The sequence below is a fragment of the Marmota flaviventris genome, chromosome 8 (assembly GCF_047511675.1).
Source record: "Marmota flaviventris isolate mMarFla1 chromosome 8, mMarFla1.hap1, whole genome shotgun sequence".
NCBI lineage: Eukaryota > Metazoa > Chordata > Mammalia > Rodentia > Sciuridae > Marmota > Marmota flaviventris.
This window is the reverse complement of record NC_092505.1, coordinates 99,074,142-99,091,322: the sequence shown is the minus strand read 5'-3', so window position 1 is coordinate 99,091,322 and position 17,181 is coordinate 99,074,142. Positions and strand designations below refer to the sequence as shown.

General features: G+C 38.0%; 1 protein-coding gene across 1 annotated transcript in view; it reads right to left on the bottom strand.

Moving 5' to 3' along the window:
• Nucleotides 1-17,181, bottom strand: part of Zbbx (zinc finger B-box domain containing) — a 189,314-nt gene that overhangs the window by 53,268 nt on the left and 118,865 nt on the right. Inside the window, exons 9-10 of the mRNA XM_027942150.2 lie at nucleotides 11,798-11,969; nucleotides 3,882-4,002 (exon numbers count right to left, since the gene is read on the bottom strand). Of these exons, the coding sequence (XP_027797951.2) occupies nucleotides 3,882-4,002; nucleotides 11,798-11,969 (293 nt within the window). The remainder of the gene's footprint in view (nucleotides 1-3,881; nucleotides 4,003-11,797; nucleotides 11,970-17,181) is intronic.

The following is a 17,181-nucleotide window of genomic DNA, read 5'->3' as shown; positions in this document are numbered from 1 at the left end:
TCTATCATCATGCATGTATTATTTGGATATAAAATTCAAAACTATGCTATTATCCAGGTCAGAAAAGAAATTTGAAAACAAAATGCAACAGAACATGTATTTACAAGCCTATTATAAAACATGACAATAGGTAAAAGTAAAGTTGAAACCATGGTTATTGCTATAAAAATGGGAAACTTCTGAAACACATCATCAAAAATGCCCTGTAAACTTGTGAATTCCACATGGACCACTTACACTGACATCCATAACTAATACCTAAGGCATTTGCTCAAGAATCAACTGGTGTGGTGACATGCACTTATAATCAGACCCAGCTACTCAGAAGGTTGAGGCTAGAGATGCTCTTGAGCTCAGGCATTTGAGACCAGTCTGAACACCATGGTAACAACCCAGATCAAAACAACAACAACAACAAGTGAATAACTAAGACCCCAATGGATAGGCTGAATAGGTTCACTAAATGTGCTTTTTTGCTAAGGAAAATGGCCAACATTCAATACTCAGTATATGATATGCCTATGATTAAGGATTCCCAAATTGTCTAAGAAAAAAATAATTGGTCATTTAATAATAAAATTTTGCTTTATTTATTTCATAAAAAAATTCAATATGACCTGATATTACAAGGTAACTACAAAAAAAATAGGTCACTTTGAAATTACTTCTTAGTATTATACTAATTGCTAATCCGGACTATTGAGTATCACATCTGAATAGCTGCTGTGAATATCACACTTGAAAATGGTAAAGACAGCCTGAACATTATACATTATAACATAACTAGGAATAACTAGAATAGTAAATGAATAGATTTAAAAATCTAGCATACAAACCATAACAAGATCAACTACATATCTTAAAATGGTAACCAAAAGAAAACTGAAAATACCAGATGCTGGAAAAAATTGGGGGCAACTGCAACTCTTATACATTTCTATATGAAATGTGAATTACCATTCACATTAGAAAAGTTTACTAGTTTCTCACAAAGATAAACAGGTAGTTAACATAGAATCCAGTCATCCCAGTCTCAGGTGTTTATCCAGGGAATTAAAAATATATACCCACAAAAATGTGTATACATATTTATTGAAAAATCTAGTCATAATTACCCCAAACTGGAAGCCAGCAAGTGTTCTTTAACACATGAATAGATAAATTCTGCTAAATCACAATGATGTACAACTACTCCACAGTGGAAAGGAACGAACATTGATTTATACAAGAACATAAATGAATTTTAAATGCATTTTACTAAATGAGGTTCACAAAGGTGACATAGTATATGATTTCATTTATATGACCTTTGGAAAAATATAAATTTGTAAGAATGGAAAACAGACCAATGATTGGCAAAGATTGAAGATGAAGGAACTTTGACTCAAAGGAAGAGCATATTGTAATTTGGGAGACGATGGTCTTGCTCAGTTCATTGTTTTAGTAGGCACCTGACTCTATGCATTGATTTTAAAAAAAAATAGTACTATACACTCTAAATTTAATGTATCCAAATTTTAAAAGTCAATCAGAATATTGGCAGACCCAAGGAAAGGCATAAACACCCAAAAGATGGTAGGAAAGAAATGAGTTTAAGTACTGCTGGGAAACAGCATCCTAATGGACAATGCAGGCTAGAGATGAAAAGCATTCTTCACAAGACTGCATTCAGTAAATTTGTTTCTCACAGTGATATCAACAATTTTGAGTAATAAATTAATTTACATTACACATAATTAAAGCCAGGTTTCTCATTATAGGTAAAAGGAATTTCAAGTAAGTGAAGGAAAAATGATAAATGAACTATGCAATGCTGATTTGAAGTCAGTGGTAGAAGGGTGTGAAGTCAGTCTAGTTTAATAGATATCCAAATAGACAGGTACAGAGATTAATTTAGATGTGTGTGTGTACTTTATTAGTGTGTCCTAGCTTGGAAAGGCCTTTCTCAGAGAAGATCTAGAATTTGTGACACCTGAGCAGTAATGAGCCCAGAGTCCAGGTCTTGGTTTCTGAACCCATTCTCCAATAAAAGGAATGACAGTTCTTTGGATAAGTGGCTCCTGGGCTATGACAGGAAAATCAAGTGCCAGAAAAAGAAAGAGATACTCAAATCAAATTAACCAAGAACAAACAAGAAAGAATGAGGTCATGTCTAAAGGATAGAGGAATAGACTTGAGAGAACCATTAATGTCCAAAGTAGAAATAATTGGAGTCACAAAATAAATAATAACTGTATTAGATATAAATCTACAAAACAAGTACCATGACTAGAACTCCTATGGAGAACATTCTGTGAAACAAATGGCAAGTACTCTTCAAATGAATCAAGGTCACAAAAGACAGGGAACACTGGGAAAGACGGGGAAGCATGGAGTTGATCAGCACACCTCTGCTGCATTCTAGAGAGGATATGCATAAGAGGATATGACAGAAAGTAAAATGTAAGCACTGTGATTGGATACGAGAGCAGGATCAGTGAAGATAAGAATAAAAAACAAATAAAATCTATACTGTACTCAATTATATTGCACCAATGTTTATTTATTCGTTTTGATAAATTCACATGGTTATGTAAGATGTGTTACCATTAAGGAAGTTAAATGAAAGATAGCTAAGATGTACTATATACTTCATCTGTATGTCTTAATTCAAAATTAAAAGAGGAAACATCTGCAACATTAGAAAGAATTAAAGGGTAAGTGTGTTACAAATATCACTCTATTAATGGAAGACTAATTTAAGTCTGCAAAAATACAAAATAGGGCTGAGGTATGTGACTCAGTGGTTGAGTGTCCCTAAATTCAGTTCCCAGTATAGAAAGAAAGAGAGAGAGAGAGAGAGAGAAGAGGAGAGAGAGAGAGAGAGAAAGAAAGAAAGAAAGAAAGAAAGAAAGAAAGAAAGAAAGAAAGAAAGAAAGAAAGAAAGAAAGAAAGGTAACAAAACTAGCTGGAGACAGATTATGACTCACTAGGAAATATAACAGGCAGAATATTCCAAATACAGGCAACTGTGTTTGAAGGTGAAGCATGGAGTTGATCAGCACACCTCTGCTGCATTCTAGAGAGCTCCTCCATCACCTTGCTCCTCAAAATGTGGCCTAGATACCCACGTCATCCAAATCAGCATCATTTGGGAGCAAGCAGAAATTCAGAAGTGCAGAATCTCAGGCCCCACCTTCAGACCTACTAAAGAAGAATTTCTATTTTCTCACCGTGTCTGGGCAATTGGTATGAACAATGAAGTGTGAATAGCTCTGTTCTAGGGAAAATGACCTTACAACCTTTAAATGAACCTCCAAAATCTGACGATCTTTATATGATGGCAAAATTACAAGTGACTATAACATGCACTCATTCATCATTTTGGTTTAACATTTTAATAGTTTAATTTTTAAACAATTTATGAAATGGTGTATTTGAAAATAGTCTTTGAATTAAATGCCTTTGGTTAATATTAATAAAATTATAGAATTAAAGTCCAAATAACTTAATAGCGTACTCTGAAAAGAGCTTCAGATATTTATGCTAATGTTAAAAAAAAACCTAACAGCAACATCTTTTCAAAGTAATCTTATACTTACTGCACTACTTATTATTATTGCTATTATTCTTAAACTCTATGCTGTATTTGTGCCTTTTTCACAAATATGCATTTCCATTTCTCAAGGCAAATTCTAAATAAAAAATTCATTATATACATACATATAATTAGAATTTTTATTGGAACAGTAGAAACTTCATTGTGATCTAATATTATTTTAAAATTATTTATGCAAATATAAAACATACATATAAAATTGCTACAGAAAGACATGTAACAAGCAAGAAACATAAATAACCTTTGTATATCTTAATAGCAATATTAAAAATTTAGAAAATACCTCCTGTGCTTTTTGAGCCATAATTTTTCCATATAGGATAGACTATCTTCTTTAAATTCAATATTAAGTGGTTCTCTCCAAATTTTTAGAGTAGTTTGTACTTCACATTCTTCCAATGAATCTACAAAAATAAAAGCAATGTGCATAATTAATGCAACCAAATTTATAAATCACTATATCTTTCCCTCTCTTAGGATGCAAATTCATCATTTTTAGTCTAATCTGCTTTGATATTTATCTACATAGTCAATAGTTTAAGGCATATGGTGTGAAAGTGCTAAACATTGTTGATTTAAAAAATGACTGTACAGACCATTTTCTTCAATAATCCCTTAAAATGAAAGAATCTTGATCACAAGACTTTTAAAAGAAACTAACTCTTTAAAATGAGGCAGATAAACACAGATACATTGTACATTCTACACACACTAAATGTATTATAGTCACTGTCAATAATATTTACACATTATGAGAAATAGGAAATAAATAATTCACAACGACATCTGGAGGAGACAACCATCCTCGTGAATTTATTCTACACAGTAATTTACTTTCAGATGCTTAACTTATTTCTGAAGTAGTACTAAACCAAAAATTACTATTCAGAGCTTTTGAAAACTGAAGAAGTTTTCTGGGGATGAAAATGGTGTAGAAGTCCAAGATTACTGGTCTCTCCATCCTCCTAGAGATTGCCTCTCTCCAGGCTTGAATGTTATATGGGGTAAAACGTAGGAAGAGAAGAAAGGGAAATAGTAAGATGGAAGAAAATATATTTCTAAATATATTTCTTCTAAAACTAGAAGGTAGTCCCAATCTCATACTATAGATTATAATGATTAGTTTCCAGAAATAGCCAAATGCCAGCAATAGAAATAGACCAAAAGAATGTAAGCTACCCAAATTCTACTTTTTTTTTTCCCAAGGAGAACAGCAGTGTTAAAGAAACCCATGAAGGAAGTTCTGAAAAACACCAATCAGAATCCATCAAACTTAAAGAGCAAGAGTTAAGAAGAATATGAGACAGTCAGGGGAAAGGAGATGCCTCACTGTGAGGCCCCGTTTCCATGGTAAAGCAAAAGGATTTTTGGCCTGAGAGCCGAAAGAAAAAGAAAGCAAGACAGAGAGGTGGGGAGTGAAAAAAGAAAGAAAGGGAGGGAATAAGCTTTTGAAATGAAATCGAGCTAGAAATCAATAACACAAAAACTTGGATATTTAAAGCTCACTACTAAGTTGAATAGCGAAGGAACACATAAAAAGATGCACAGTGTCATCTATAGTGAGAGCTACACAAATGAAGCATACAATATTGTCTCTATCAGATTGGCAAAAATGTTTTAACCCAGCAACTTCCCATGTTGTTGATAATGGAAAGTGATCAAAACATTTCAGGTGGGAGCACAATACTTTGCAAAATAATTCAGCTTTAGCTGTAGCAAAGTGGCGGGCATGCACAGTGATGGCCCCATTATTTTCCTCCCAGGGATGGACATCCCTAGATGTCTGTGAAGAGAAGAACTGTGCAAGAAAATTCATAACAGCACCATTTGTCCTGGAAAAAAACAGGAAAAGTCCCAAATAATCATCAACATTCAAACAGGAAACAGCACTGTATATTCATGTCATGGTACACACTAAAGCAGTGAAAATGAAAGAAATACAACTATGCACATCGTCATGGTAGATAATCTCAGTAGCACAAGATTGAGTGAAATAAGAAAATCAAAAGAACACTTACACCATAATTCCTTTTACCTAATGTTCAAAGATAGGCAAGATTAACATATTTGTAATTAACTTCTGGGGAGTGAAAGCAATCAGAAATCACAAAACTCATGTTAGTGATGACATTAGAAAAGAAGGAAGAGGAGGGGAAAGAAAAGGGTAGTCCAGGGGAATGATCATGTTTTTTTAACCTAGTAGAAGATTCACAGGAAGTTACAATTTTTTGTTCATCAACTATAAATTTTATGTAGGCTCTTTTTTATCTATTTGATATATAAAACCTATCATGAGAAGAAAAACATCTATCTACATATACACACAACACATACACTCTTATCATCAATCACATATACATAATAATCTGGGGCCCCCCAAAAATATATTGACCAATATGATTCTACAACCTGTACTCTCAGAAAAATGAGAAATTATATCCCATCTGATTCAGATATGTCAAGGTCATTGTACTGTAATGTGTAACTAATTAAAACAGATAAAAAATAATACAAAAAAATATTGTGTCAAAACAAGCCCTCATCTTGATTTCTCCACAGAAATCATACTGCTGATCTCATTTCCTTAGAGAAGGCATATCCTTCACTGGTTTTTCTAACACATACCAGTCTTCCTCCTACATGTGCACCATGCTTCTTCTTCTTCCAGGGTTTGTCTTTCTCTCCCAGGCCCCTGTTGCAATTCCTGAGTCTTGTGCTACAATACTCTCCCTTCCTCTCTAAGGTCAGCTGTGCACACTTTCCTTCAGCTCCATGAGCACCACATACTCCATCACATTCCCTTGTCCAACCTATTTTCTATCCCCATTTTTTCAGCCCATTTTCTAGGTCATAACTCAATTTTTTGGTCTCTTAGAAAGTATTTTTATATCCATTTGTACCAGGACTGGAGCATGGCTAGAAAAAGAATACTTAAAAGGGTCATTTAGAGGATCAAATGAAGGGACCAACTTACAATTAAGTGGTAAAGTTAAGGGAATAAGTGATATTGAAACTCATTTGCTAAAAATAGTGGAGAGCTGGTATCGACTCTAGGTTTGAAGAGAAAGAAAAAGAGAACCATTAGGAAACAAACAAACACTGAAAGCAATGACTGTAAAAGACCATCTGAGAAGTGTTTTTAAGGACAGGATGTAACCGCTATAAAGCCACAGCACACCCACAAGAGGGTGAACCAATACTTCCCCTTCTCTGTTCCCACCCTCCAATATCCTCTTAATGTCTCCAATTGGCCAAACCCAACTGGAAGCCAGAGAGCAAGGCCACCTTCTGGAGCACAGAGTAAAGCAGGAAAGGCCAAGAATGGATTTTGAGGGAATTTTTCAGAATGGCCATATAGTCTATATCTTTTCCATTTAAGCATACATTTGTCTCTCCACAATTTTTTTAAAAGAAAAATATCCATTGAAACCTAGAGAAAATAAGTTCTATAACTATTGGGCATCATAAGGAGATCTCAATTTAGTTAATGCTCCTAACTAAATCCTACATTATGTTTGGCACCACTAATATACTTTATATAAGTAGCAAGAAAAGGGGTGATGAAAAAGACAATTATTCAACACAATACTGAGCTGCTATGGTCTCCATTTTTGTAGGTGATTTTGAAGACCAAATTGATTTAATTATAATAGCTTTCTTCCTCCATCACCTTTTCCAAGTTCATCTTACTATTTAAAGCTTGGTATAATAACCCAAGTATTTATTCTCAAAGGACACAAGGCCATATAAGCCCTCTCTTCACTGGGTTTCCAGTTTCCCATTGAACCTTCTTATTGTACATAGAACCCTAATCCATGCCACAGCGAACTCCTGGGTTCCAGGTACAGTCCATTTTCTCTTGGTTGTGTAGCAGCAGCACAGTGGTTTCTTTGGTAATTGTGCTCAACAGACAAGCCCTATATAGTGACCCTGTTAGTGACCAGTATAGTGATTTTTAATTCAGTGATGATTAGGCCCAAAGACCAGGAGTAGTCTCAGCTTCTGATTTAATAGAAGCATGATGAGATTTATGGAATATACACCCCCTATAGGAAAACCTACCCGACCTCATGAGATATGGTCTCCCAGCCAGAACTATAATGAAACTTCAATAGGCCATTCCATGAAACTATCAAGCCAGCTGATTCTGAATAATGTGACACTGGCAAGTTCATGGGTATTAACTAGAACTCTTATAATAGAATGAGTCCCATGGTCTGAGGCAATGTTGTATGGGGATACCATGGTGATAAAGAAGCCTCCTGTTGATAGACACATTGTAATCAGAGAAAGCAAATCCATATCTAAAATATGCAGTTTTCACATGAGGACAAATCACTGACCTGTCATGACTGATCATCCTATAACAGACACTTCCTACTCAATAGCTCCTCTTAGCACCATGCCACCAATCCAACATGCAAGCATCATCTGTGTGCACTATCAAGGACTTTTCAGACTATATAATGCTAGAAAGCAGGAGAGTTATATGGGTGGGAGTGAGATTCAAATGACGTACTGTTACCTCTGCCACATGGGAAAAAAATTTTATTTCTGATTATCTATTTAGTTATAAATAGAAAACAATACATTTACTAGGTCAGGAATCAGCAAACGAGACCCTACTGTTTTCTTGTAGCAAAATGTCTGTGTTCATAAATAGAGTTTGACTGGAACACAGCCACACTTGTTCATTCATGCATTACTTAGCTACTCAATGGCAAGGTTGAGTAGCTAAGTAACTGACTGCCCTGCTCACAGGAAGAGTTTATGCTCTGAGGAAGTTCAGTGGCTGTTCCCCTGTCAGAGAATATGCTGTTTTTCTCCAGTAAAGGCACAGAATCCAAAAAGCAATTGTGATTGGTATTCTCATCATCTGACCAAGTTGGCATTTACCCAAACCATTGGCTTTTGCACCAAGTAAGTAAATTACATGTGAAAAATTGCTATAAAGCAGAATTTATGCATCTTCCAAATATTTGATGATGACATTAAACTCTGCAATTCCCAGAAACCTAGTATTGCTTCAGGAATGTAGTATGGAATATTGGGGTGGGGAAGAGATTCTAGGATTTTTCTACTTATATACTACTATAACAATCTTCAAGCCACAGGTCAATGTAGGGATTCTTTCCATTACTATCCACCCACAATATATATTTAGTTCTAGAAAAATAGCTATATAATAGGTTCACACTCCTAACATATCCTCTATGAGACAGAATCAGGATAAAACTCCTCTACCACCTCATCTTCTTAAGCCTTCAACACCAACAGGTAGACTATGGTAGCACTTAGGTCCTCAGGAGAAACTGTCAATTCAAAATGATCCCTTTGATTTTCTGTGCATTACCTTTCTTTACTGCACACTAATCCTGGGTAAGAAGCCATAAGTTCAACTAGTGGGATCTTAGAGTAAGATACAGAGCATACATTATGGCTACATTTCAGGCTACCTTAGGGACCCAGCTTCTTCCTCAGTTAAGGGGTTCCAGATCTGTGGACTGGTTTAGGTCTGGTGGCATCATAAAATTGAACTAATATGGTGACCCAAGTTAGATCTCTGCATATCAGAAAGAAATTTTCTTCTTTACAGGTAAAACTGTAGGCTATATGACTTTTCCATTTTAACATGCCCCAATTGGCAACTGAAATCTCTTTGAATTGAAATATTCTAATAATTACTGTTTGCTGCCCAATGTTTTGATAATTTTCCAGCAGAATTTCCATAACTATATGACAACACATGGTCTCTACCATTTTCCATGTTTCCATTATGTCTTTGCAACCAGGCAACACAATTCCATAGAAGCATATCCCTCCCCACTCATCTTCAGCCTGCGGAGGCAAGCCACAGCAGACTTTCCTAGGGGATCATGGTGCTTACTGACCTCTTAATTGAAAGATGGTCCCCTCATTTTCATTAGGTTTAGTTAAGGGACACCTGAGTAGGTTGCACATTATCAACTGCAACATTCCATCTCCCAGAGCCAATTCCATCTCCCTTCCCCTACCCAAATCTCTATTGTAAAATCAAGTCCAGACTTCAACTGACCAAACTGGTAGATTATCAATGCTACTCCTTAAGTGCCAATATATTAAACCCAAATCCTGTTTAAGCACATCTATATTTGATAAATCCAACCTGATAAAATCATACTTTTTATCATTTACAGAAGTTGTGCTTCTTTCACTCAGTGAAGGCAATGGCAGAGCACTTCTCCTTCCAAGTTATGCTGATCATTTGATGGATTCTTTGACTTCCCTGTATGCCATATGTTCCAGAATAGGAAGAGACTGACTGTGGATACTACTTTTCCCCAAGTACATGGTATGTACTCAATATTTGCCCTAAAATTTAAAACATTACTGTACTCAAAATAATAAAAACAAAGAATACTCAAAGGCAATAAAAAACACAAAGAATACTCAAAAGTAATTTAAAAAACAAAGAATAAAAAAATAGTTATTGACAAAAAATGACTAATAATTATTTCACAAATGATGATGGGAGCCAGGGAAATGATCACCTATTGTCTATCAAACTGAATAAAGTTAAATAATTCAAAAATACAGAGAAAGAGATACCCATATACTCTCAGTGAGACTATAACTTAACAGTAATCTTTTAGAGGATAATATGACAAGAATTGTTAAAATTTAATAAAACAGGTCGCCACTGAAATGACATTTCTACATTTACAAATTTATTTTAAGTAATTTTGTAAGTGCACAAATAGCTAAGATGGCCATCATAACTTCTTTTATAATACTGAGAGAAACAAAATATTTATCAGCAAAGATCTGGATAAATCATGACATATAAAGTATTATGCAATAGTTATGAATGATGATGAGTATCTCTATGAAGTTACCCATGACATAATCACTAATTGTGATATAACTTCATGACAAGCTAACTAATAATATATATAGTTAACCCATATTTTTTCTCCTGAGTGTGTGCATGTGTATGTGTGCACAACTGTGTCTATTAAAAAATTATGTGCCCAAAGTTATTTTTGATTCTCTGTGGGTAGAGGAGGATTGAGCTAATTTCATTTAGTTTTGGTAAATTTTTGTTATAATCAAATTTTTGAAATTAATTATTGTATTATTTTAATCATGCAGTTATTTCCATTATGAAAATAAACATTTGTACATGGTTTTGCTTCTGATCTGGGAATTTTTCAACTCCATCCTGGTGTTATTTTAAACACTATATCTTTCAATAAATAAAAAGGTATTTCTATTTACAAAAATAAAGCACAAAATTAACATGCTCAAGAGAATCAAGGTACATACTACTAAGAAGAAAGCATACAAATGATGTCTTAAAATAGTAATTAAATTGAGGAAATGTAGAAAAAAAATGTTTGAAGGGGAGAGCATTAGTGAAAACTCCAATCATGAGTGAGAAAATGGTGTGTGATGCTTGGGAATTAGGAATTTACATTACAGAATAAAGGGGAATAATCAGGAAAAGAATGAAATACAAATAGTAAACTGAATGTCTCTATCAAGAAAGATATAGGAGTGAAATTTATTGCCTAACATTTTACATTCAATGAAAAATTCAGCTATCAGATACCGCAAAATTCTGAGTAATAAATTAATCAATTGAATATTTAAGCATATGATTTTTATTAAGTGACATTGAAAAACTCAAAGCAGAGCTACTATATGCTTCATTCATATAAATCTTTAATGTCTAGGATGTGGAATTGGAGACCATTAAGAAAACATAAAAACAATATAGTTCTTCAAAAAGAAAAAAAAATCAAACTTTTCCCCCTAAGTTTACAATCGATCTAGTACTCATATTTTTTGATATACATATAAAAATTCTTCTCTATTTTACAGATTCTTCCATTTTACATGTAGCAATTGTAGTTGAAAAATGGAATAGTTGTCCTAAAAACAATATCCTGCTAGGAAATAAAAAGCTGAAAGAATCCAATACTCCATTCATTTGACAGTCTGAGTTTAAACAGAAAACACATGCAAATCACCTCCAGTGCCCAATTCAGAGTCTATAAATAGCTAAGCACTCACCAATGATCATACAATGCATATTCCCTTGAAGAATTATAGCAAACTCCTTTGTTTATAGATTTTAAACATTGCTTTTTTATTCACAAAGAATGGAGATGAAGTCATCTTTATTTTTGAATATGCATGTCATAATAATAGCCGTACCTGGTTTTGCTGCATTTAAGTTCTGTCTCGTCTTATCATCAGGATCTCCAGTTCTCCATTGACTTAACACTTCCTGAAAGGACTGGGCAGAAGCTTCTTCATCGAATGACCCTTCACACAAGAGCCTATCTCTCGGATTTGTGCACTCAGCTCTTTTTGTTGTAATTTCTACCTAAACCAATTAAAAATGAATCCAAGGTTGCTTTATTAAATTTCCTTAATCTTAAAAGACAGGTAATACTAATTATTACTCAATAAGACGTTTCAACTGGGGACAAAATGGTTTTAAGTCATGCTTATTTATAAGTCTTATTGCTATTTTTAAGCTCTGTTAGCAATTATAAAAGTTCTCTTCTGAAATTATTGAAACAAAAACCTGCAGACTCTATGACTTGTCATTATTATGCCCCATTTGCCATTGCCCTCCCTCCCAATCTGCAACAGCCTTGTGTGACTTCTCCAATCTCCTGCTCCCTGCAACCTTCCCACATCAAAAAGAGCAGGCTTGTTTGCAAATTTGTTTGCTTGGGTGTAAATTCGATCACATCACTCCTGGGCTCAAACCCTTCTGTTGACTTTCTATGCATAAGGCCCTACATGACCTTGGACTTCCCTGCTTTGCATTTCACCTCCTCGTGTTCTTCTTTCATACTGCTCCAGCTAACCTCTTCTTGCAGTCCTGGGAAAGTAGGAATGAGACTCCTCCACATCTCCACACAGGCTTTCCCCTCACTTCCTTTCAGTTTGCTCAAATATCACCCTCAGAGAGTTCTTCCCTGATGATTCCCAAATAATGACTATCTTCCCCCCTCACTTCATAATGCTTAACTGTTTTAATTTTCTCCTCACAACTTATCTGTGTGTGAATTCATTCTACATGTTTAGTGCTTATCTCTCTTCATTAGAATATAATCAGACTGAGGATTTTGTCTTCTCGGTGTCAAGGGTATGGTACCTGGAAATAAATAGGTGCTCATTAAAAGTTAATGAAATGAATAAATAAGTTCATCACCGTATATGAAACACTGTGTGCTTCTCAGCTTAATGATGGTAGGGAGATTAATTCAGTATAAAACACAGATCTACTCTGAACACAGAAGAAATGAAAGTAGAATTTCGCAGTTATCTAGTGAGCTGAAAAAAAAATAGCCAAATTAGGAAATTTAAGCAAAATAAAATCCACAAAACAGCTGAATTACCAAACACAGATTGCCCATGCTAATCAAATTGTTAAATCTCCATTGTTCATCTTTTATACACAAAAGTGGAAATCTCTATTTTCAACCCTTAATTGAAAAACAAGTACGCAAACTATTGGAGTACAACTGAAAGTATATTATTAAAGATGTTCGAGTGGCCCAGGGCGGGACAGAGCTTCCAATCACTCCTGCAAGGTAGGCGGGCCTGCGACCCACCGGCAGAAGAGGAGCAGTCGCCTGCTGAGAGGCTGAGCCGCCCCCTCCCCCTGCGCCGGCATAGTAGAGGGAACTGGGACCAAAGACAGAGCAGGCCCAGCGGCCTGCTGAGGGGCAGAGCCACCCCCCACCCCCCTCGCCTGCCAGGTAGGGGAAGGGTGACCACCGACAGAAAAGGCCCAGTGGCCCAGGGCAGGACAGAGCTTCCAATCACTCCTGCAAGGTAGGCGGGCCTGCGACCCACCGGCAGAAGAGGAGCAGTCGCCTGCTGAGAGGTTGAGCCGCCCCCTCCCCCTGCGCCGGCATAGTAGAGGGAACTGGGACCAAAGACAGAGCAGGCCCAGCGGCCTGCTGAGGGGCAGAGCCGCCCCCCACCCCCCTCGCCTGCCAGGTAGGGGAAGGGTGACCACCGACAGAAAAGGCCCAGTGGCCCAGGGCGGGACAGAGCTTCCAATCACTCCTGCAAGGTAGGCGGGCCTGCGACCCACCGGCAGAAGAGGAGCAGTCGCCTGCTGAGAGGCTGAGCCGCCCCTCCCCCTGCGCCGGCATAGTAGAGGGAACTGGGACCAAAGACAGAGCAGGCCCAGCGGCCTGCTGAGGGGCAGAGCCGCCCCCCACCCCCCTCGCCTGCCAGGTAGGGGAAGGGTGACCACCGACAGAAAAGGCCCAGTGGCCCGTGGCGGGACAGAGCTTCCAATCACTCCTGCAAGGTAGGCGGGCCTGCGACCCACCGGCAGAAGAGGAGCAGTCGCCTGCTGAGAGGTTGAGCCGCCCCCTCCCCCTGCGCCGGCATAGTAGAGGGAACTGGGACCAAAGACAGAGCAGGCCCAGCGGCCTGCTGAGGGGCAGAGCCGCCCCCCACCCCCCTCGCCTGCCAGGTAGGGGAAGGGTGACCACCGACAGAAAAGGCCCAGTGGCCCAGGGCGGGACAGAGCTTCCAATCACTCCTGCAAGGTAGGCGGGCCTGCGACCCACTGGCAGAAGAGGAGCAGCCGCCTGCTGAGAGGCTGAGCCGCCCCCTCCCCCTGCGCCGGCATAGTAGAGGAAACTGGGACCAAACACAGAGCAGGCCCAGCGGCCTGCTGAGGGGCAGAGCCGCCCCCCACCCCCCTCGCCTGCCAGGTAGGGGAAGGGTGACCACCGACAGAAAAGGCCCAGTGGCCCGCGGCGGGACGGAGCTTCCAATCACTCCTGCAAGGTAGGCGGGCCTGCGACCCACCGGCAGAAGAGGAGCAGCGGCCTGCTGGGAGGCAGAGCCGCCCCCTCCCCCCCGCGCCTGCAAGGTAGTCGGAACTGAGACCACCATCAGAACAGGTCAGACCTGCAACCGAGAGACAGAACAGGCCCAGTGGCCTGAGGAAGGGTAGAGCCGCCCCCCCCCCCCCCACGCCTGCAAAGTAGGCGGACCTGCGACCCACTGGCAGTACAGCCCCAGAGGCCTGCAGAGGGGCAGTGCCGCTGCCTGCGCCTGCAAAGTAGGCAGAACTGCGACCACCGACAGAACAAGCCTAGCGGCCCGCAGAGGGACAGAGCCGCCGCCCGCGCCTGCAAGGACGGCGGACCTGCTACCGACTGGCAGAGCAGGCCCAGCGGCCTGCCGGCGTGGTAGGCACATTGCCCCAATTGGCGGAGGGGCAGAGCCGCCGCCCGTGCCTGCGAGGGAGACTTTGCAACTATACAAGACCAATATAAATATATAGGGGGAAAATTCAATAGCACAACAGTTTCACCAAGAAGAAAGGAACGCGAACAGTATGAAGAGACAAGGAAAGAAAGGACCACAAGCATTGCAGGTCAACTCAACTTTAGAAGAGGTAATAGCTGCAGCTGATGGAATGTCAGATAAAGAATTCAGGATATACATGCTTCAGATGATCTGGAGTCTCAAGGAAGACATCAGACAGCAAAATCAAACAATGAAAGATCACTTCAACAATGAATTACATAAACAAATCCAAGAAGCAAAAGATCAACTATACAGGGAAATAGAGGTTATAAAAAACAAACAAACAGAAATCCTAGAAATGCAGGAAGCAATAAGCCAACTTAAAAACTCAATTGAGAATACTACCAGCAGAGTAGAACACTTAGAAGACAGAACATCAGACAATGAAGATAAAGTATATCAACTTGAAAAGAACATAGACAGCTCAGCAAGACTGTTAAGAAACCATGAGCAGAACATCCAAGAAATATGGGATAACATCAAGAGACCAAATTTAAGAGTCATTGGGATACAGGAAGGAACAGAGTTTCAAACCAAAGGAATGAGCAATCTATTCAATGAAATAATTCGAGAAAACTTCCCAGATTTGAAGAATGAGACAGAACCCCAAATCCTAGAAGCCTACAGGACGCCGAATGTGCAAAATCATAAGAGACCCACACCTAGACACATTATAATGAAGATGCCCAACATACAGAACAAGGAGAGAATTTTAAAAGCTACAAGAGAAAGGAAGCAGATCACATTTAGGGGTAAGCCAATCAGGATAACAGCTGATCTTTCAACACAGACTCTGAAAGCTAGAAGATCCTGGAATAACATATTTCAAACACTGAAAGAAAATGGGTTCCAACCAAGAATTGTGTTTCCAGCGAAATTAAGCTTCAGGATGGAAGATGAAATTAAAACCTTCCACGATAAACAAAAGTTAAAAGAATTTGCAGCTAGAAAACCATCTCTTCAAAACATCCTTGGCAAAACATTACAGGAAGAGGAAATGGAAAATAACAATGAAAACCAACAGTGGGAGGTAGGACACTAAAGGGGGGAAAATAATCAAAGTGGAAAACAAACCATGTTTAGTAACATAAATAAACAAATATGGCTGGAAGAACAACCCATATCTCAATAATAACCCTAAATGTTAATGGCTTAAACTCACCAATTAAGAGACACAGGCTAGTAGAATGGATCACAAAACAAGACCCAACAATATGCTGCCTACAGGAGACGCATTTGATAGGAAAAGACATACATAGGCTGAAGGTGAAAGGTTGGGAAAAAGCATATCACTCATATGGACTTCGGAAACAAGCAGGAGTATCCATACTCATATCAAATAAAATAGATTTTAAGCCAAAGTTAATCAAAAGGGATAAAGAGGGACACTACATACTGCTCAAGGGAACCATACACCAACAAGACATAACAATCATAAATATATATGCCCCAAACAATGGTGCAGCTATGTTCATCAAACAAACTCTTCTCAAGTTCAAGAGTCTAATAGACCACCATACAATAATCATGGGAGACTTCAACACACCTCTCTCACCACTGGACAGATCTTCCAAACAAAAGTTGAATAAGGAAACTATAGAACTCAATAACACAATTAATAACCTAGATTTAATTGACATATATAGAATATACCACCCAACATCAAACAGTTACACTTTTTTCTCAGCAGCACATGGATCCTTCTCAAAAATAGATCATATATTATGTCACAGGGAAACTCTTAGACAATACAAAGGAGTAGAGATAATACCATGCATCCTATCTGATCATAATGGAATGGAACTGAAAATCAACGATAAAAGAAGGAAGGAAAAAGAATATATCACTTGGAGAATGAACAATAGGTTACTGAATGATCAATGGATTATAGAAGACATCAAGGAGGAAATTAAAAAATTCTTAGAGATTAATGAAAACACAGACACAACATATCGGAATCTATGGGACACATTGAAAGCAGTTCTAAGAGGAAAATTCATTGCTTGGAGTTCATTCCTTAAAAAAAGAAAAAACCAACAAATAAATGATCTCATACTTCATCTCAAAATCCTAGAAAAAGAAGAGCAAAACAACAGCAAAAGAAGTAGAAGGCAAGAAATAATTAAAATCAGAGCTGAAATCAATGAAATCGAAACAAAAGAAACAACTGAAAAAATTGACAAAACTAAAAGTTGGTTCTTTGAAAAAATAAACAAAATCGACACACCCTTAGCCATGCTAGC